Source organism: Mesoplodon densirostris, chromosome 8 (genome assembly GCF_025265405.1).
Source record: "Mesoplodon densirostris isolate mMesDen1 chromosome 8, mMesDen1 primary haplotype, whole genome shotgun sequence".
NCBI classification, from domain to species: domain Eukaryota; kingdom Metazoa; phylum Chordata; class Mammalia; order Artiodactyla; family Ziphiidae; genus Mesoplodon; species Mesoplodon densirostris.
This window is the reverse complement of record NC_082668.1, coordinates 78013885-78036351: the sequence shown is the minus strand read 5'-3', so window position 1 is coordinate 78036351 and position 22467 is coordinate 78013885. Positions and strand designations below refer to the sequence as shown.

The 22467-nt window shown below is 39.2% G+C and overlaps 2 protein-coding genes across 2 annotated transcripts in view; one reads left to right on the top strand and one right to left on the bottom strand.

The window, feature by feature from the left end:
* PKP4 (plakophilin 4) overlaps positions 1–8441 on the bottom strand; it is a 253243-nt gene extending 244802 nt beyond the window's left edge. Inside the window, exon 1 of the mRNA XM_060106074.1 lies at positions 8423–8441. Coding sequence (XP_059962057.1) covers positions 8423–8441 — 19 coding nt within the window. The remainder of the gene's footprint in view (positions 1–8422) is intronic.
* A 3527-nt stretch (positions 8442–11968) lies between these two features.
* The window catches only part of CCDC148 (coiled-coil domain containing 148), a 286814-nt gene continuing 276315 nt past the window's right edge, over positions 11969–22467 (top strand). Inside the window, exon 1 of the mRNA XM_060106596.1 lies at positions 11969–12218. Within this exon, the coding sequence (XP_059962579.1) occupies positions 12194–12218 (25 nt within the window). The 5' untranslated portion in view covers positions 11969–12193. The remainder of the gene's footprint in view (positions 12219–22467) is intronic.

Below are 22467 nucleotides of genomic sequence, written 5' to 3'. Positions count from 1 at the left end.
CTAAGGTTGTATCATTCAAATGTAGAGAAAGGGGCTTCCCTGGTGGCGCAGTGGTTGAGAGTCCTCCTGCCGATGCAGGGGACACAGGCTCGTGCCCCGGTCCGGGAGGATCCCGCATGACGCGGAGCGGCTGGGCCCGTGAGCCGTGGCCACTGGGCCTGCGCGTCCGGAGCCTGTGCTCCGCAACGGTAGAGGCCACAACAGTGAGAGGCCCGCGTACTGCAAAGAAAACCAAAAACCAAAAACCAAAAAAACAACTCGGTAATAAAAGATGAAAGACCCGGTTTCACAGACAAGGTTTTTATAATTTACCAAAACTATAAATCTAACTTTTAAATTACCGAGGTCACATGTAATTCAGTGTATAACTATGGAAAGGAAGCTTTAAAAATTATAATTTAACCCAGTAATTGCATTCCTGGACATTTCCCTCAGAGAAATATAAACTTATAACATAAAAACCTGCATAGAGATATGTCTAGTAGCTCTGTAAATTGAAAATAAATTCAGATGTCCCTCAAAGTGTGAATGGTTAAACGAACTGTGGTACATTCTTATTATAGAATACTACACAGCAATAAAACAGGAGAGAACATTGATACGTGTAACAACTTGCATGAATTTCTAAAAAATTATGCTGAGGAGACAGATACAAAAAACTCTCCAGTTACATACTGTATGATTTCATTCATGTAACATTCTAGAAATGATGAAATTATATAAGTAAATTATATTTCTATAATGTATAGAAAGAGGACAATTAGTGGTTGCTAGAGATTAAGGAGGGGGTGAGGATGGAAGAGAAGTGGAAGTGTGACGGCAAAAGGGCCACATGAGAACCCTTGGAGTGATGGAAATGTTCTGTATCTTGATGGCATCAATGTTAATATCCAGACTGCGATACTGTTCTATGGTTTCGCAAGCTGTCACCATTGGGGTTAAATAGGCAATGGGTACACAAGATGTGTGTATTATTACTTCTAACTGCATGTTCTGTGAGTTATGAGTTCATAATCATCTCACAATTAAAAGTTTAATTTTTAAAAATTATAATTTATTCAAATTTTATCACAGTGATTACTTGAGGTTGGGGGAGGAACCACCAAAATGTTTAAGAGTGTTTCTAACTACACTTTTATTTATTTTTTATTTTTTTATTTATTTTTTTTTGCGGTACGCGGGCCTCTCACTGCTGTGGCCTCTCCCGTTGCAGAGCACAGGTTCTGGACGCGCAGGCTCAGCAGCCATGGCTCATGGGCCCAGCCGCTCCGTGACATGTGGGATCTTCCCGGACCGGGGCACGAACCCGCGTCCCCTGCATCGGCAGGTGGACTCTCAACCACTGCGCCACCAGGGAAGCCCCTAACTACACTTTTAAAACCAAACAAAGGTTTGCTGCACCCACTACATCAGAAACAAGCTGCGAAATTTCCTGTTTTATGAGTATTAATGTTCATGTAATTTTATAATGCTAATTATGCTTGTATTATTTTACTAACTTTTTCCTTTGAAAGACTTCATGTGCTTAAAAATGCATCTACTTTTCACCTCAATTCCTCAGCTGAATATAACAAAGATATTACTAATTCACAAAAGGCAAGGACACAGAAAGTTTGCTCAATGTTATATGGCCAAAACCTGACCAAGCTTGTCTTGGTGCTTCATAGCTACATGTTAATACTCTGAGAAAGAGCGTGCTATGTAAACTCATCTCACCATAGTTATAATCCAGGCTATAATGAATATGAATCAGTCTGTTTAAGATTTTCTAATTAATGTCTTCAGCAAGGAATTTGACATAATTATTTATCTACCAAACTGTATTACAAAGGTAGTTGTTTAAATAAGGCAGAATGCAGTTTTTCCATTGAAACATGTACAATAAATAGTTTTGAGTGTCTAAGACCAAACAGTTTACAGAAGTAGTTTACAAAAGGAAAGAGGGACGGCAATAGGCAGGGAGAGGTTGATCCTAGAGTAGAAGGTGAAGGTATGCCAAGACTGGAATTAAAAACCCATTCATTCAATTAAGGTATCCAGAAAGACTGGAGGTCAAGATTAAGTCATGCAAAAAAAAACAAAGTCCCTGCTCTCAAGTAGCTCAGGGAAGTAGAAGGACCATAGGAACCTGGAACTGATATACTCCAGTTACATCTTAGGATGATGGATTTATGGATTTATGTTGTTTCTATGGAAAATTGCATTCAAAGTTCTGATCAAGTAACTCAGAAACAATATTTTGGAAGACTGACACCTGCCAATATATTGTCCAAAGATTTCAGACTGACACATAATTCTCATATGTGGACAGTCTAAGTTAGACATTTAACAGCTGAATTGCTTATTGCAGGTCTCAAAATAACAGCAGTTCTTGTGAAAGTCCAATTGGGTTTTCTGATTCCTCTTTCAGTGCTTTTTAAAAACTGACTTTGCTGCTTTTTCAGTCATTGATAAATTGACAGTAAGTGGAAAATTCCCATCAGGGCATCAGTCTGAGGTTCAAGGTAAGATTCAATGAGACCATTTATTCTAGCAGATGTCTCAAGAGATTTTCAAAACATTCTTCTGTTTATTCATAACAACAAAAGGGAGTATTTTCAATAACAGATAATAAGTTTGGACTTATAAAGGCATAAAAATTGTATAAAGAAAAGCACAAAACACAATAAACTAGAGTAATGCTATATGAAAACGAAAAAAAGAACTTACTTAAAATGGCAGGTCTTAAGGCATAAATTATGGTTCTTCATAAATAATGCATTTTCATTGTGACCAATTATTTTACATAGGCTATGAGGTAAAGTACTTCAAGAAATATAAACCAAATAATCAAGTTCATGATTAAAGCCTTTTCTGAAATCACTATTATTACTGGTAGGCAGCACTTTTTCAAATGCAGGCTTTTTCCTAAGAAAGCCGCTGACAGTGGTTAACACAGCCGTCTATCTAGATTCTGGTAATGTGTCACATAACACACCTAAAAAGTAGGTTTAGATAAAACCTAGTGAATACAAAGTCATTTTACAGCTCATCCTTAATACTTACAGAACAATTTTGCATGTTTATTTATATACCAAAGTTTTCTAGAACAATTTTTTCCAGTTCATGTGTATTATCTTTACCAACTAAATGGTAAAATTAATCACAGCTTCCTCAAAGATGGAGAATACTGAATTCAACATAGACTATAAAACTCCCCAGGAGACGCAAAAGGGAGGGGATATGGGAACATATGTATATGTATAACTGATTAAATTTGTTATAAAGCAAAAAACAAAAAAAACAAAAAACAAAAAACCTCTCTAGGGAAACTCATCTTTTGGCCATGAGGCCTAGCATTGAGTCTCACACAGAGCAGGGGACAAATGAATGATGACTAAATGGAACCAAAATGAATCATGTATCTTTTAAAATAAGAGGTATATAAAACAAAACACAATTCTTCACACACAGTAGGACTCCAGCAAATATCTGAAGTGCTAATTGTGTTCAGTCCCCTCACTTGGACCCCTGGTGGTACTTAGGACTAAGAAGTTATTCTAACTAGATTAGTCCTTGTTCCCCATTCAATCCAGGTTGCAGGTGTCAGACAATATGATGAACCTCACTGCAAAGTGGTTATTACTGGTTTCCACTTTGAGTGTTTACAATTCTCTTGAAGGTATAGAAACTTAAGAGCCTGTTCAAGTGTTTACTTTGATCATACTGAGAATTCAATCAATATTGCATGTATTAGTAGTATGATTCTCCTTTTTGAAAATAATGTACTTATTGTATTAGTAAAGGGAAATAGTCAATCTCAATATTTTTAAATTACTGTATATGGAGGTATACATATGTAAGTTCTATAGGCATTTTTCCCCCTTTGTGGGGGAGAGCAGGATCTAGGAGAAAATCTCTTTGCTGGATTTTTTAATTGCTTAAAAAAAAAAAAAAAAAACCAAAAACAGACACAAGAGCACAAATCTAAGTAAAATATCATCCTGTTGAAATATGCTGCAATTTCTGAACACTGGTTGGTTGGCCATGCATGAAAAAAACAGAGTTAAATGAAACGACCTATATTCTATAATGAGATATAGATCAATGAGTTCTGTTTATGGAAAAGCAACAGTTTTTCCAGAGGAACAACTCTGTCTCAGTTGCTTAATTTCTTTGAGGACAAATCAAACCTTTTAGGGGAAATCGAACCAAAGCAAATGGTAAATGGACCTTTCTCATTTTAACAAGACCAGTCCCATCTAACCACCACCTAAATTAACTTCCCTTCTATTTCCATCCAACTTCTGGAAAATTTAGCCTCAACAAGGGCTTAAGCCTCAAATGTGCACAGCAGACTGGTTTGTTAACAAATGAGTCCAAGAAGGTAGCCACTAACTCAGCCATTATGGGGACAAATGTTTGTCTGGCTGCAACATTTATATTTTTAGAAGCTGAGCATTTCATATGTATAACTCCAATTTTCTCCCCTTACCCCAGAGGGTAAATTGTAATAAATTCTTGAGAAGACAGTACATTCTTGCTGAGGAAAAAATACAACAGAATGAGAATGCTGGCTGTGCTAAGAGAAGTGAAATGTAAGTACTAGAAGGACTCTAGAGAGCATCTGGTCCAACACCTTCATTTCGTAAGATGAGAAAACCAGAGCCCAGAGGAGTTAAATGACTTGCTCATGGCACACACAGCAGCTGAGTAATACGGCCAGGTCTAGGACTAGAGACTACATCTATTAAACCACCGTCTTTTGGTTTACATCAAGTATTTTCCAAACTTTTCTTCTAGTTTTTCTTGCTTTGGTAGTTTCCTGCCAATTTCAAGTGTGAACTTCAGAGAGAAAAGGCAGCTTTTAAAGAGTTTATTTACAACGTGCATTTTAGTCCATAATTGGTTAACACTAACACTTTCTTCACATGTTGACTAGCAAAGACATTTTATAAAATGACTACCACTTAGAATTGCAAATGCAATAGTTGCACACACATTTAAAAGGTATGTTTTACATTTTGCAAGTGTATAATACTACCAGTCTTTACCTTTTAAAGGTAACAGTTTATTAAGATGTGTTTACCCAATCTCCTACACATTAGTGGTGTTTACATGCCTCTAAGTACTGCCTGCCGAACAAGGTCTAACTTCCCTATTTTAAAAAGGCCCTGAGTTGATTTATTTTGCTGGATTCTCTTCTTTAAAAGCAATCTCTTGCGAACTATCAAGCTCATAATACTTTTTCTTCAGTAGTTTATTTCTTCCCCGCAAGATCCTATTTAGATTCATAATCATATTGACTAAGATCACAGAAAACAAGCCAGTAATTTGCCTGGCAAATAGTAGATGCTACAGAAAGCATCATTAAGTACCACAATGGAAGAATAAAAACAACTTAAATGTATTATGAGTTGGCCCTAAGCCAGGCCCTGTTGTAAGTGCTTTACATGTATTAACTCATTTAGTCCTCACAACTACAATATGAGGTGGATAGTTTTGTCATTCTGTTTTACAGATGAGCAAAATGAGATCCAGAGAGATTAGATAATTTACCAAGTTACACACCTAGCAAACAGAAGAGGCAGAATTGAACCATGACACTCTGGCTGCTAACTACAACACCTCACTGCCTTATAATGACACTTCTCATGGGCTTCACTCTGTGTGAAGGTAAAATCCCAAAGACTTTCCCTGGCCTAAAGTACCTTGGTTCACCTTGAACTGGGGTGGGGGTAGACAGAGACCTTAAAAACATTATATGGTTCATTCCCTTCCCCTCACTTCCCAAAATTATACTGTTAAAGAAAAAAAAGCTATTTAAGATGAACATGAAGGAGATTCAAAAGTCTCAAAAGAGAACCCCAACTTCCTGTTGTTATGATTTGGGGTAGAAGGGAAAATAGGAATGATTATATACAGCAATGCTTATGAAACCTTTTTTCTTAAAACAAAAAAACCCTGAGAACTTTGGGAACCTTGAGTTGAAATATATCTTAGATCAATGCAATCCAAAACCTGCACTTTTAAAAGGAGGAAGCTGTAACCCAAATATGAAATGGTTTGTGGAGGTCATAACGTTTAATGGCAGATCTCCTAATTTCTGGCTTAGGGTGCTTTTCACCTCTTCTCATGTTTGCAATTAAAGAGAGAGCTTACAGTGGGCCAGAATTTCAGATACCACCTACCCACTGTTTTAAGTCTATTTGTAAATGGGCTGTGGGTGTCCATGAAAAATTATATTCTAAGTTCCAGGCCAGGCCCCCAAAGCCTGCATGGTACTCTGATAGCCCCCCTTCAACCTCACATTTTACATAACTTTCATAAAAATATAATCATTTTTATGACAAAAACCCACATCTGCTCTAAATTCAACCTGGAACACTAGGCACCAACTTCTATATTCTATGTAAGTGGTCCCTGAAAGGGGGCTTTCTCCACCTCTCCAAGCAGACAGATGCATTGGTAGTGGTAGTGGTATGTGTGTGTTGGGGCGGGCAAGGACGACAGAGGGATCCAGATTAGGGAAGAGCAGAATAAACACCCTTGGATGTTTGTAACTCACTAAATTCATACTGAATAAGACAATAACTATAGAAGTTAAACATGCCTTGGCTGTTGATGAAAAAAGGGTTACTGGTTCCCCTGACCCTCTCCCTCCCCATCCTTTATTTGTGAGTTCTGGACTTTGTGAGGGCTATATTGTATATCAGCCTACAGGGATTGGCATCTAACCAAACATCAGGCATTATTCAGTTCATGAAAAATGCTTCACAATGATATGATTTAAAATAATTCAGACACTTCCATATTTTAATTTATGTATTTTATAGTATTAAAAATGTACAGTGCAATCTCTAATGACATTTTATCACCTGCAATGAATCACTATATATGAGTCATAATAAACTATATTATCAAGACTATGAATAATGAAATGATCAGCAATGTAGCCAACATTTATTGGTATATCAAATATATTGGTATATCAAATTTATTTTAATAAATAAAATTATCAAATAAATCTAAATTATAATTAAAAAAACTCCTCAGACCAATGACAAATGGAATGTCTATAACATTCTAAGTTTAACTGAAGAGCACCATCATGTAATATCCCCAATTTAGTTATGGTAACATAGCCTCCAAAAGATGAAGATAATTCCACTAAATTATTGAAGTGACAGTGGGAGCAACTTTTGAATGTTGTACAACTTCTCAACTGCAACCAGTAAGCACGTGAATTACTGCTGTTTGTGACTTAGGGTCTGATGCCCTTACCCTTGAAGAAGTCTGTTATTTTTCACTGCTGGGCATCAAACTGACTTGCTAACTGTTATCATCACTAACTGGAAGTATACAAAGCCTTACATCCAGTTTTACTTTGTCTGTCTCTGTCTCTCTCTGTTTGCAGCTATTTATAGTTTCATTTTGGGCATGAAATAGTTACTTAATATTCCTAACATATCCAGCCTATTGGTGTTATGAATTAGATTCTTCTTCCCCCTTCAGTGCAGAAAAAGCACTACAAAACCATTTAACACATTGAGGAAGTAATTATCTCCCAGTACACTGAAGGTGTGAAGGCAACTTCCCAAAGTGACATACAATTCCATGAATTAAGCCCTAGAAGAACCCTAGAATAACCTCTACTTCATCTTCCAGTTAAAAACAAAGGAATAATGTCCATTGTAAAATGAAACAAATTATGGGCATACCTTTTGACTGGAACAGAAAAAAAAATTAGCTTATGAAGCATCTCAAAATACCTTAATATTTCAAAGTAGTAATGTGAGGCACTGGACTTAAATGATCGGCATCATCCAGGGTATGAAAATTCTCTATTTAAATTAACCCCTGGTCAACAGCAAGGAAATAACTCAGTTTGAAAACTGGCAATAATTGGATTTTAAAAATTAAATAGGGCTTCCCTGGTGGCGCAGTGGTTGAGAGTCCGCCTGCCGATGCAGGGGACACGGGTTCGTGCCCCGGTCTGGGAAGATCCCACATGCCGCGGAGCGGCTAGGCCCGTGAGCCATGGCCGCTGAGCCTGCGCGTCCGGAGCCTGTGCTCCGCAAGGGGAGAGGCCACAACAGTGAGAGGCCCGCCTACCGCAAAAAAAAAAAAAAAAAAAAAAAAAAAAAAAAAAAAAAAAATAAATAAATAAATAAATTTTAAAGTTTTAAATTAAATTTATTTTCCCAATTTGTATAGAAAACAAAGAAAATTGCAATTCTGACTTAATATAGACAATCCAGATACTCAAGGTCATACAATTGCTAAAGTTTTTATTGAACTCAGTTTGGTAGTAGTTTCCTTAAATTCAAATTGTGTCAGAACTACTCACATAATTAGATTTGGTTTATTAAGCTTGTAAATGCAGCAACAGCCCTTTCCCCCCCCCCACCATGAACGCCAGCTGCTCCTACTTTCTGCTTACCTTCTCTCATGCCTTCCATCTCCACCGTGGCTCCTCTATCTCCCTCCGAAGACAGTACAGGTAAGAATTCAGATAACTGGACGTTTCGCCCCCCCAAGTTAGAATCTTCTACGTCATACATAAGACACGAAATGCAGCTACCTTCTCTTATGTAATAGTGGGGTTGGGGAGGGAATGCACTCTGATCCAAACAGTTTATGTCATTTTACTGTGAATGATCACCAGTTTCAAAACTTCCTCCCTTCAAATATCTATAACAAATAGAATATATTTCTAACTGAAAGCCTACCTTTACTTGAAGCATGTAAAACTATTTGTACAGCCAATCATTCACACACACACACACACACACACACACACACACACACACACACACACACACACACACACATATTCTCTATATACCTGAACGGGCTATTTTGATTTCTAATGTGGCAGAGAAACTCAATGTGCTTTTACTTTCTAATCTTCACATCAAATCAAATATGCACGTGTTAAACTCTGCTGTGAGGACTGTGTTACATAAGTTTCCTGTCAGCATCTCCAAACACTTCCCAATATCCTACACAGTGTTACTAACTCTAATTTAGAGCTAAATCTCTAAATTAGAAGGTCCACTAATTACGAACATACCTGAAAAACAATGAAGCAGCCAAAAGACACTACCTTACCCAGCACAAAGTTTTTTCTTTTCTATTTTTCCTTTCCATTGGGTCCTTAAGTAAATAAAAGGCTCTCATCTTATACTTTTCAATGCCCTTGATCCCTACACAGTAGTGTTAGAAGACAGCTGGACAATCAACTTATTGTTTTCCTGAATCTGATACAAAATAGCCAAGTGTGGAGAGGCTTATAGTAAATTCAACCTCCAAAGAAAATTGTGTCAAATAAAAGCACACATAGCATGCTTTTCCAAATCCAGAAACACTTATTTTGGACATCAATTATTCTCATTTTCATGTTACCATTTTCCACAACTGTTTCACAGGTACCAGAAATTAGGATACTTTCTACAGTAATATACTACATTCAAAAAGAGAAGCAGTCTTCTACTTTACCTTTAAAAATAAGAGAATCTAAGCCCAATTCTAGAAAAGCAACTTCTGTCAAAAATTTGCTTTTCTGCATTAAGGAAAATAAAATTTGATTGAAACTGTATACTAATCACTTTGGATTTATATATAATTACCATTCTTTAAAAGTTGTACAGCTGTATTTTTATTTTTCGGTCAAACTTGGGAACAAAAAAAGAAAGAACTGTGACCTCAACTAATAAATTACATCTTGAAATATACATGATCTTGTAGTACCCATGTTACTTCCAATGGTAACTGACACGCCCTGAATTGAACTGTGCCAGACAGTCCTATCTGTCCCATCGCTGACCAAACACTGCTTCTCTGTTTCTATTCATTATGTATTATAAGAGGTCCAAACACAGTCCAGTATGCAAGGAAAAAATTACAATTTTTATGACAGCAAAGTGATGCATTCAAGTTCTTTCTTGAACTATAACCCCGTCCATGAGCATTAACAGACATTTTTTGATAGAGCTAAAATTACGTTGGCTGCAAGCTTTTTACTCTAAGAACCTTCGGCACCCTTTCCTGCAGGTTTTCAAAAAACCCTCGTAAAAGTCAGGCACTATTCAAACCCTGCAAACCAAACTTGCCAAGAACCTCGTGCAATTATCTATAACCTTGGCTACACCGCCATCGGCCCGAAATTCACGGTCCTGGAGACCAATGCACCAAAATCCCAGAAGAAAGGCTATCTGAAGCCCGAACTGCCGGGCTTCCTCTCCGCCGCCCTCTCTGCCGCATGGAGAAAAGCAAGAGGAGGAGTGGAGCGAGGCTCACCAGCTCCGAAGATGCTCCGGTGACCTCTGGCTGCTCGGCGAGAGCTGGACCGGGAAGGCGCTAGTTCTGACGCGGCGGGTCGTGTGGACTATGCCCCTGGTGCATTCCTCGCATTCCTGCACAATCTGTCGCCAGCCGAGAAGCCCGCGGTGCACGTTCCCCCCGGACACACACACCTGCTTACTGCTGCGCCCCGCGCGGCCACGGCCGCCGCGGCGCCTCTACTGCCCGAGCTCGCTGTCGCACTCAGCCAACACGCAGCCAAATCTCGGCCCAGCCGCTCACCCCCTCGCTTCCCGGGGGGGAAAAGGAGAGAGGCCTGAGCAGCCCCAGCGGCGGGCAGGGACACTCGTTCCGCCGGAGGGGGGGCGGGTGGGTGGGTGCCGCAGCTCCTCTTCAACTCCTGGCAGGGAGAGAAGGAAGCGGCAGCGCAAGAGGGCAGCCGGGGAAGCTTGGGGCTGGAGAACCGGGAGGGGTGGAGCGTGAGGATAGGCGGTGAGGGGAGAGGGGCGCACTGGACTGGGCGGTGAGCAGGACCAGCAAGGAGCGCGGGGCTCAGAGGGCAAACACAAGACCGTACAGGCAGAAGGGACGTGGGAGGAAGGGGAGGGGGCCAAGAAGCGGGAGTTGGGGCTGGAGAGAGGGACGGACAGCCCCGAGGGCTGGAGAAGGCGGGCGCCCAGGGGTGTTGGGGGCGCGGAGCAGCGTGCCAGGCGGGCAGGAGCTGGGAAGCCTCCGAGCAGACGTCCAGGAGGGCTCGGCGTGGCACTCAAGTTTGGGGCTGGGGGCCCTTGATCCAAGAAGGCTAACGTGGGGAGGGGTCGTGCGCGGCATGTAGGGGATACCGGGGCAGAATAATCGCAGGGAAAAGCAAATGGAGGGTGAAACTTGTGCGCCTGCCGGGGGGAGGGGAGCAGGCAAGCTAGTGCGGGCAGAAACACGAGGCGGGGCAGGAAAGCCGAGGCGGCCGCGAGGCGGTGGGGACGGAGTAACGGGAGGGAGGCGCCCGTCCCCGTCTCCCTCCCTCCCTGCCCCGCGCCCCTCGCAGGCAGGTCTTGGCTCCGGCGCGACGGGGCGAGGGCCGGGGGTCTCGTGAGCAGGAGTCTCCGCGCCCTCCCGCGAGCCCGCACACTTACTTTCCAGGTTAGGCAGCAGCCGTCGTCGCTCCGGGGATCAGGAACATCGGCGCCGAGGGGTGGCCGCTGCGGCACCCGAAAAAATTAAAAAAGTGCCGCGGCCGAGCGACTGCCCGCCCCTCCCTCCCCCTCCCGCCCCCTACCCCAAAGCGGCTCGCCCACCACCCCCGACGGCGGCGGTGGCCAACTTGCCCCTCTACCCCTTGCCCATGGTGCCGCCTCCGCGGCCGGCGTCGACGCGGACTCAGCCCCGGAGCCCCCTCTACTGCCCAGAGGCCGCCGCCGCCCGCCCAGCCGCCAGCCCGCCTGCCCAGCCAGACCCAGGCTCCCGGGAACGTCAGCACGCCGCCGTCTCCGGACCTGCTCCCTGCCAATCCCATTGGTCGGAAGGAAAAGGCTGGCCCTCCCCATTGGCCCGGCCCTCATATTGAACTGACCAATGGGAACTGAGGTTTCAGGTCGCCATAGAGACCGATGCCGTTAAGAGCTAGAGGGCCTGGAAACGGTGAGGAGTAAGGATGAAGGTATCTCTGGCTTTGGGCGCCGGAGGGGGAAGGGGAAAGAAGTACCGGGGGATTCCCGAGTGCTGGCTCTGAAATTGGGGGAGCTTTCGCTTTACCTTCCTGGCAACAGCAGCTGTGCATGGTAGGGTTTGTCCGTCGCGTCAAAGACAGGGACAGCTGAGCCCCTATACGAATCCTTGAGAGCCTGGGAGTGGGCGTTTCACTTTTCCTGCGACTGGGGAGTCCCTCAGCCTCTGCCCTTTGACCTTTGACATGTGCGCAGCTTCTGCTTCTCCAGGTGAGTTTGCACCCCATCCTTTAGATCATTGCTTCTTCCTGACGTCACTGATCCACATGAATTCTACTTGTTCTTCCCAACCACTCCCCCTTCCCTGGGGTGGATCTTGCCTCAAAATTTGGGGTCTGAAGACTTAAAGGAGACTCAAAGATGATTTCCTTTGGATGATATTTTGATGAGGAAACAGGCTGACGTATTGTATGATGGATGTCATTGAGTCAATGCATGAGATAATGTGTTCCCCGCTTCCCAGAGAAAACCTCTAATCTCTCCATTGAAGGATATTTATTAAACACCCATCTGTGTGTACATTCTGCACTGTTAGCTTGACAGGTACATGGTCTTTCCCCTAAGAGTTTACAGGGTTGGGAAAGACACAGGTGATAGAGTTGATCCTGCATGTCTTCTGATAATTTCACAAGAGAGTAAAGGAAATAGATTACAGTTGATGGATTTTGTTTTCTAGGTGTTTTCCAGTTTATCTCTAAATTTGATAAAGAAATTAACTGAGACATGGAATCACACAAAAAATCTTGAGCTTTAATTACAGGTGCTTTGCTTTCATTTAAAGTCACTTTGTTCTAGTTTGTCAATAGCAATTGTTTTTTGTAATTAACTTTCATATTTAGATACTAGCTATTAAAATAGGACTTCATGAACATATTAGGCTTTTAAGCCTATTGCCTATGATATAATCATTGATATTCTTATGTTCCTTCTTTTTGGTGATTTTGCCATTTTTATACTAATTTCTTTAGAAAGAAGACTGTGTTTATGTTATTGCCCTTCAAGTTGGAGGGACCATATTGTGTGAAAATGCTGATAGGATTTTGGAAATTACAAATATTTTGTTGAGAGAAACAGATTAATATGTGTGCAAGCTACATATGTCTAACTACTGTCCTGAATTTTAAGTTGGATAATATGCTTTGCTTTTGGTTTTTATCTTACGATAATTGAAAATTACAAAAATAGATAAGAATTGTTAACCTGGTACCTTGATTAGAAAAACATCTTTCAAAAAAAAAAGAAAAGAAAAACATCTTTCACAACTTGTAGTAAAATTGAACATCGTTGATAATCCTGTGCAGGGTTGGACTGTGGAACAAAACAGCTGAACATGAGTGTTCCCCCTAAATATTTCCAGAACTGGGAAGAAATCAAAATTGGAAAAACATTGGAGTGCTGTCTCATGCCTTACCATCATGGAAATTAGCTCATCATGCTTTCAATTTCTTACTTTTGCTTTCTTTTTGGTGTTTGTTTATAGGAGAATAGAAAAAGTAAAATGCACATTTTTATAAATAATACTCATATTTAATGTACTCACAATATACCAATGACTTGGGTTTTTTTTATTTTTATAATCATGGAAGATGTGTCTAGTGGAAAGGAAAACATTGATATTTCCTTTTTCCTTGCCTTAGGCTAGCAAAGAAAGAAGAAAACAAGAACTAACTGATTTTTTTACTCCAGTAATCTTTTCTTTTTGCATTTTTCTCAGATCACATGTTTGATGAGTATTTTGATATTGTGTATTTCATGTTTGTAATGATTAAAATGTTACTAAAATCCACCATGAAAAATGTCCCTTAAAATGTTGTCAATCAACATTATTATTATTATTATTATTATTATTATTATTATTATTATTGGTAATTCTCATGCTTCAGTGAAAGGTTTCTTTTGAACTTGCTCCTGTACAACCAAGCATTGCTGGATAAAGAAATCACTTTGTTCCACTAAAAGTTTATGCTATCCAGACTTGGCTGGGTCTTCACTGATTCTCTAAATTCCTTTCCTCATCAGGAGGGTGATTATCCAGGATACTGATCCAAGGACATTATTCAGGGCACTTCTCCCATATTTGTCCTATTTCTGCTCTCCTCAGGCCTCCACTCTACTTGGTCTTCTTCCAGTTCTGCAAGTGATCTTGCCTCCTACTTGACTGAGGCATCCACCACGAGGTTTCTCAACTTAACTTTCCTAAATCTCAGTCTCAATTTTCACACTTCATCACTTCCTTCAGTCCTGGCTGAGAAGGGTGACAGCCTTCTGTTCCAAGCTCACACTCTACTTGTGCTCCTAAACATTGGCCATCCTCCCACCCCAGAATTTTCCTCCATTGATTATAATTGCTCTCTTAGATCATGTGTTACATCCTCTCCTTCAAACTTTTTTTCCTACACCTTACAAATATCTGATCTTTGGTAACACCACTATCCTCCTCCCTCCATATCCATCTATAGGCTCTTCTTTTCACCAAGAAACAATTTGAAAGGAATTTCTTGCAGCTTCTATTTTTTCACTCCCAATGTTCTGCCCTTGAATACTACTCAAATGATTCTGAAGATTGTGCTCTTTGCCCTCAAAACCCTAACTCTTTTTGCCAATAAAGTTCTCCTCTACAAAAGTGCCCTTTACTTGCAAATTGCAATGCCTCAATTCCAGATTTCCAGTGAAGAGTAGAAACCATTGTCTCCCACCCCGAGGGTCCATAGAAATGCAAATTATTTACATGTGAAGGGGAAGCATTTCACCTGCTAGCCACACTACCTTGGTGGATCTAACTGCTGGGAAATTGAGATAGGAAGCAGGGCCTCTGCTCAGCTGACTGTGGGGCATCCTCAAGAACAAAAGTAAACAGCAGAAATCCGCGGGAACTTTTAAATTACTATCTCACTATCTCAGAAAGAAGTCAACCTGAACCTTTCATGATTATGAAAACTTTGTAACTTTCCAATGTTTGTTATTTTCACATTAGCCCATAATGACTAGTAGTGAATTTCTGACAAAGAATAGCAGAGGCAGCAAGGAAAAGAAAGAAGCAGGAACACTGTCTCTTTTCTCATTCTTGGATGCCTACAGAGGAGGTGGGAGCAGTTAAGATAAGAACTCCGCAAACACACTGCTTGGGCGGGGGCGGGGGTGGTGGTGGTGGTGGTGTTTGTTTTTAAAAGGAATGTTAAAACAGAGGCAGGTGGCAAATGAGGGAAAGAGAGCAGTGGAATAAACTTGTCCTGGGAGAAGATGCTAGAGCTTAATAATAATTCTACTCAGGATTGCAGAATTGGCTGTATCCCACCTCCAGCACATTCTCTGAATATGCAAATCCTCCCCTGCCTTTAGAGGCTCAGCCAAATAAACCATTAAACCTGTAAAGCCTTTTCTGAAAATTTCCCTCTGGAGAGGATGATTTATGATTTAGTGTATTACCGTGGCACTTAAAACTCTCTACCCCGTGGTGTAGTTATATAGTGTATGAGCCTTCTCTCCTAAAGGATCAGATAACATGTCATGGTCATGACCTTAGCCTCCATAGTGCCTTGGACTACTGAATTGCCTCCCACACTAAGAAAAGCCAACAGTCATGAATCCTTGTAGTCTTTGGAAGAATTTGACTTCCAACAGTGAAAAATTAGAATCAGTAATGTTGGGAGGTAATTAGAAAAAGATGGACTAGAGGTTCAGTGTGGAAAAGTGAGGTAATGTATGGCAGAACAGAGTAGAGGTTTCTGCCATGTAACCTGCTAAGAGAGAAAGGTCTCAGATCTCATCTCTACCAGGACCTATCTCCTCTATGAGGGAGGGGACCTGTGTGAAAAGAACTGGCTGAATGTGCTTTGGCTTGAAGTTATCATATTCAGAGCTAAGGCTATAAAATTCTGTATATTGGGGAAAGCAGTTGAAACTCAACTTTGTGAAGCAGTTTAAATAAGGGTTGCCTACATTTTTTCCATCTAAAGCATCCAGGTTGCTCTGTCTTTTGGAACACCATAGAATCATGCAAATTTAACAACTTCATAAAATCAGAAAGGCATCAAACATCTGGTAAGTATAATAGACATGTTTTCAAGAACCTATATGCATAGCCCTTGAAGTAAGCAGTCCTGCATACCTCATGACCTTTCATCTGGCCATGGAATCAACCCTGGTGGGGACCCAATACAAATGTAGCCAATCCACTGGCTGACCACTGACCCATAACCTATACTAATACCAATCAGATTTTTTTTCCCCTGGAAATTTGGAAATGAGAGACCAAGTGAGCCAGAGAGAACAGTTGCCTTGGTCCTAATGTTTTCTGGGTTTTTATTCTCCCCATGAAGACAGAATATAATTCATTTTTTAATTGTTCCTTGATATTTTTAAAAAATTAAATATACTTGACATATAACATTGTGTTAATTTAAGGTATACAGTGTGTTACTTTGATACATTTATATATTGCAATATGATTGCCATTGTAGTGATATTTATCACATTACATAATTATATTGCACTATTGTTGTCTATATTCGTTATGCTGTATATTAGATCTCTATGGCTAATTTGCCACTCATTGCAAGTTTGTAGCCTTAAAGATGAACCATATTTCCCTACCCCCTATCCCCTCATAACCAGCATTTTACCCTGATTTTTAGAAGTTTGACTTTTTAGTTTATTTTTATTTTATTTATTTTTGGCCGTGCCACACGCATGTGGGATCTTAGTTCCCCAACGAGGGAGCAAACTCACACCCCCTGCATTGGAAGCGTGGAGTCTTAACCACTGCACCACCAGGGGAGTCCCGAAGTTTGACTTTTTTTAGATCCCACATATAAGTAATATCATACAGTACTTGTCTTTTCTCTGTCTGAGTTATCTCACTTAGCGTAATGTGCTCAAGGTCCGTCCATGTTGTTGCAAATTGCAGGCTGTCCTCCTGTTTCATGGTTGAATAATATTCCATTGTGTATATATACAACATCTTTTTCATCCATTCATCTGCTTGATGGACATTTAGGACGTTTCCATATCTTGGCTATTGAGAACAATGGCCCAATACACATGGGAGTGCAGATATCCCTTTGAGAGATTTGTTACTTATAATCACCCTTAACCCATTCTTTTCCTGTTTTGCCTTTAATGAGTCTTTGTTCTTTACAATCAACAGGTGTCACGAAAATATTATGCAAATATTTACAACAAAACAAAGCACACATTATGACCATCATATTGGACTATGAAGAGCAACAGTCTAAAAATTTCTAAATTTCTATTCTTCATTAGAATAGAAAATGAATGATCTGTCTAGTTCCAAATATTGCCAACCTAATTTAGGTAAAAGAGCTTTACTTAGTGTGGTGTCTATTCCTCCCCACTTCCCCAAAAGCCTTATATTCCTTAACTCTCAGTTTTCCTCCTTTGAAGTTGGGAGCAAGAGAGGAACTTTGAGAAGAGGAGCAGCATGATTCCTTTTTCAGGGTAGAGTGATTTTACCACACCACTGGTATGGGAAGAAAGTATTAGAATTCATATTATAATTTATATTATTTTTTAGGAACATTTATACTAATTTTTTAGGAAAGAGGCTAAAAATTAAAAATAAGATAGGAAAATTTATCAGAGACACTAGTAGCCCCATAACTCAGGAAAACAGATTCTGAAGTTCCAGTAATTATTGTTTTAATAAAACATCTCAGGAGGAAAACCAGACTCCATCCAAAATTTTTACAGTGTTTTATGTAAAATATCTAGCTTTCAACAAAAAATTATGAGACATCTAAAAAAACAGAAAACTGTGACCAAATTCAGGAAAATAAGTAGCCAATAGACAGGCTGAGTGAGCCCACTTGTTGAATTTAGTAGACAGGTAATCCAAAACACCTACTATAAATATGTTTAAAAACTTAAAGGAAAAATGACTTAACACATGGGGACTCTCAGTAGAGAAATAGAGATTGTTTTTTAAAAAAAGGAACTAAAGGGAAATTCTAGACCAACAGAAACTATCCAGTATGAAAAACAAATTTTAAAATATTGAGAAAAAATGAACTGAGCCTCAGAAACCTGTGGGACAACTGTGAGTAAAAGAAGGAAAGGAAGACTAGAAGGATGTATAAAAAAATATTTGAAGAAACAGTGGCCTAAAACTTCCCAAATTTTACAAAAATTTTAATCTATAGATCCAAGAAACACAGTAAATCCTGAGTAGAGTAAACATAAGGAGACCCACTAGCATGGGTACATCATAGACTGCTGAAAGATAAAGATGAGAAAGTTTTGAAGCAAAAATAGAATAACAATGCATCACATATAAGGGAACCACAATAAAATTAACAGCTGACTTCTTATCAAAAACAAGGGAAACCAGAGGGTGGTGGAAAGACATATTCAAGGTGCTGAGAGAAAAAAGCATGTCAATCAACTTTTCTTTATCTAGCAAAACTGTCAAAAATGAAGGTGACAGTCCTCATAAATGAACCTATATTGGAAGTATGCTAATTACTGACAGAACCCATATGTCTACCACCTTTGAGGGAAGCCCAAAGCAAGAGAAGGCAGTCAGACAGATATAGGGCACCTGGCAAGTCAACAATCTCCATTTGAAAAGCAGATCTTGACTCAGTGCCAACCCTGGAACATCAAATGATCACCACATTAAAATACTGTTTAAAATATTAGATTTGAAGTTCTCCTAAAATAAATTCAGGGAAAATATGACCTCATCATTTTTCTTAACTAAAGAGCTCTTTGCCTGCTTCATAGAGGTGACAATAAGCTGACCAGAGCAATCGGGAGAGAAAAGCAAGAGCTCTCCCTCATCCTGTTCTCTGACCATGGCAGCCAGCCCTTTCCATCTCTGGACCACTGTTTTCTTTACACAATAGGTCAACTAACTGTCGTCACATTTGGTTACAGCTTCTATGCATCTCTGGGGTTGAGCTGGGGAATCAGGTAAACAGGACCTGCTAGTACATCCTCTGTCAGGAAACAGAAGTCAAGAACTGCCATATTTTTCTGTAGTTTAATAGAGATTTTTTAAAATAAGAAAAAAATGAAGATGAAAATAGATGAAGAAAAAGCAATTGACAAGATCTAATACCCATTCATGATGAAAATGCTAAAAAACTATCAGTAGAAGGGAATTACTTCAATATGACAAAGTGCATTTATGAAAAGCCTACAGCTAACATCACATTTATGGTGAAGGCTGAATGATTTCCCCCTAAGACTGAGAATAAAATGATGTCCGCTCTCATCTCTTTAACATTTCACTGGAAGTTTTAGCCATTGTAATAAGGAAAGAAAAATAAAAGCATATAGGTTGGAAAGGAAAAATTAAAGCTCTCTTTATTCACAGATGACATGATCTATGCATGAAAATCTAAAGAATATACAAAAAAAGAGTAATACTAGAAGTGATAATAAATTTAGCGAAGTCACAAGATATAAGACCAATATACAAAAATCAGTTGAATTTTTATATGCTAAGAAATAGCAAATTGAAAATGAATTTAAGAAAACAATTCCATTTATGATAACATGAAAAAGAGTATAATACTTAAGAATAAATTTTAGAAAAGAAATATAAAACCTCTGACTATTGATTCAGTGTGATCCCTATTAAAATCCCAGCAAACACTTTTTGTAGAAGTTACAAGCCAGTCTTCAAATGGACAAACATAGGAACAAGAACATCAAAACAACAACAAAGTAGGAGGAATTATAACATCCAATTTCAAAAGTTACAATAATAGAATATAATATTGGCATAATGATAGCTGTTCAGATCAATGAAATAGAATAAAAGGTACAGAAATAAGCCCTTACATTCATGGTCAATTAATTTTCAACAAAGATGCCAAGGTAGTTCAATGGGGAAAGGGATGTCTTCTCAAGAAATGCTGCTAGGATAATTCAACATTCATGTGCAAAATAATGAACTTATACTCTTAATTTATACCATACAGAAAAAATAACTAAATATGCATCATAGACCTAAGAACTAAAATTATAAGATTTCTGGAAGAAGACGTAGTACAAAATCTCTGTGATCCATGCTTTAGGCAAAGATTCCTTAGATATTACACTATATCATGATCCATAAAAGAAGAAATTGATAAATTGGACTTTATAGAAAATTGTTTTGTTCTTCAAGAGGCATCAGTAAGAAAATGAAAAGACAAGCCACAGACTGGGAAAAAATATTTGAAAAGCAGAATCTGATAAAGGGCTTGTGTCAGAATATATAAAGAACTTCTAAACATCAAAAATAAGGCAAACAGGGCTTCCCTGGTGGCAAAGTTGTTAAGAATCCACCTGCCAATGCAGGAGACACGGGTTCGAGCCCTGGTCCAGGATGATCCCATATGTCACGGAACAACTCAGCCCATGTGCCACAACTACTGAAGCCCGTGCATCTAGAGCCCGTGCTCTGCAACAAGAGAAGCCACCATAATGAGAAGCCCATGCACCGCAATGAAGAGTAGCCCCCGCTTGCCGCAACTAGAGAGAAAGCCCACGCACAGCAACGAAGACCCAACGCAGCCAAAAATAAATAAATAAATAAATAAGTTCTTTTAAAAAAGGCAAACAAATCAATTTTTTAAATGGACAAAATATTTGAATAGATATTTCACCAAAAAGTTATACAAAGTGGTTAATAACCAAATGAAAAGATGTTCAACATCATTAGGGAAATGCACATTAAAACTGCAATACAATACCACTATACAACTACTAGAATAAGTATAAGGCAGAAGATTGACAATACCAAGTGATTACAAGGATGTGGAAAAACTGTAACTGTCATAAATTGCTGGTTGCTATACCCACTTTGGAAAACTGTTTGACAGTTTCTTTAAAATATAAACTTACCATATGATCCAGCAATTCTACTTCTAGAAGTCTCCTCAAGAGAAATAAAAACATATGTCCAAACAAAGACTTTATACATGAATTATTACAGTAGTATTTGTAATAGGGAAAAACTGAAATAATTCAAATTTCCATCAAATAATGATTAGATAAAATGCTGTGTAATGGAATACTATTTAACAATAAAAATAATGAACTACTGATATATGTTACAATATGGATAAACCTCCAATATATTATGCTGAGACGAAAAAATCCAGCCACAAAAGACCACACTTCCAAAAAAGGAAAATAGAGACAGAAAGCAGATCAGTGATTACCTTATGCTGGGATGGGAAGACTGATTGCAAGTGGTTATGACAGAACTTTTTCAGGTGATTGAAATGTTCTAGAAATAAATGGTGGTGATGGTTGTACAACTATACATTTTTTAAATGTTATTTATTTTTTATATTTATTTTTGGCTGTGTTGGGTCTTTGTGGCTGCGCACAGGCTTTCTCCAGTTGGCGGTGAGCAGTGGCTACTCTTCGTTATGGTGCATGGGCTTCTCATTGCGGTGGCTTCTCTTGTTGCAGAGCATGGCCTCTAGGCGCATGGGCTTCAGTAGGTGTGGCATGTGGGCTCAGTAGTTGTGGCTCATGAGCTCTAGAGCACAGGCTCAGTAGCTGTGGCCCACGGGCTTAGTTGCTCCGCGGCATGTGGGATCTTCCTGGACCAGGGCTCGAACCCATGTCCCCTGCATTGGCAGGCGGATTCTTAACCACTGTGCCACCAGGGAAGCCCTGCACCTATACATTTACTAAAAATAATTGCACTGCACACTTATAATGGATGTATCTTTATGGAATGTCAGTTAGATCTCAATAAAGCTATTACAAATAAAAACATTTAAAAATGGCATAAGCACATCATCTTAAAACTCTCATATATGAGCACTTAGTAAATTTGGAAACAATTTTCTAACATGATTGAAAATCTTCCAAATGCATGTCAGCGGATTTAGACCCCATTTGTTAAACGTTAAAGGGGAAAAAAAAAAGAAAAAAGAAAAAAACTTTGCAAGGAAAATGATTGATATCAGGGAAGTCAGAAAATTACTAGAGAAAAATACTAAGCTACAACCTTTGTATAATTAGTGGATGAAATTGAAATTTGAGTATCATAATTGAGTACATGAAGCCAATTTTGCACTTCTTCCATATCTCATTGTGGTATCTATTTTAACTATTATAGTCCTTATAGCTAAGTATGGGAATAAACTGACCTTAGACTTTGAACCCTCTATGGTCCGGTATTAAACCAAGATTTTCAAGGTAATACATTTTTAATCACATAACTCTCACTAAAATCTACTAAAATTATCAATACTATATACCTTTTTTGTATTTATGGATTTATCTGTATTTGTGTTTTACAATTTACATGTTAGTACAATATTATACTTAAAGAATTTATAACAATAATTTTATATGTACTTGCAAAAAATGCTTATTAATGGAGGGTGTGTTGGAGAATGTTTAGGGACCTTAGTTTTAGTAGAATATCTTTAAAGTGTACATTCTTTCCCTCCTGTTTTGGTTTGTTTGCTTTTGTTTTTTTAGTTTT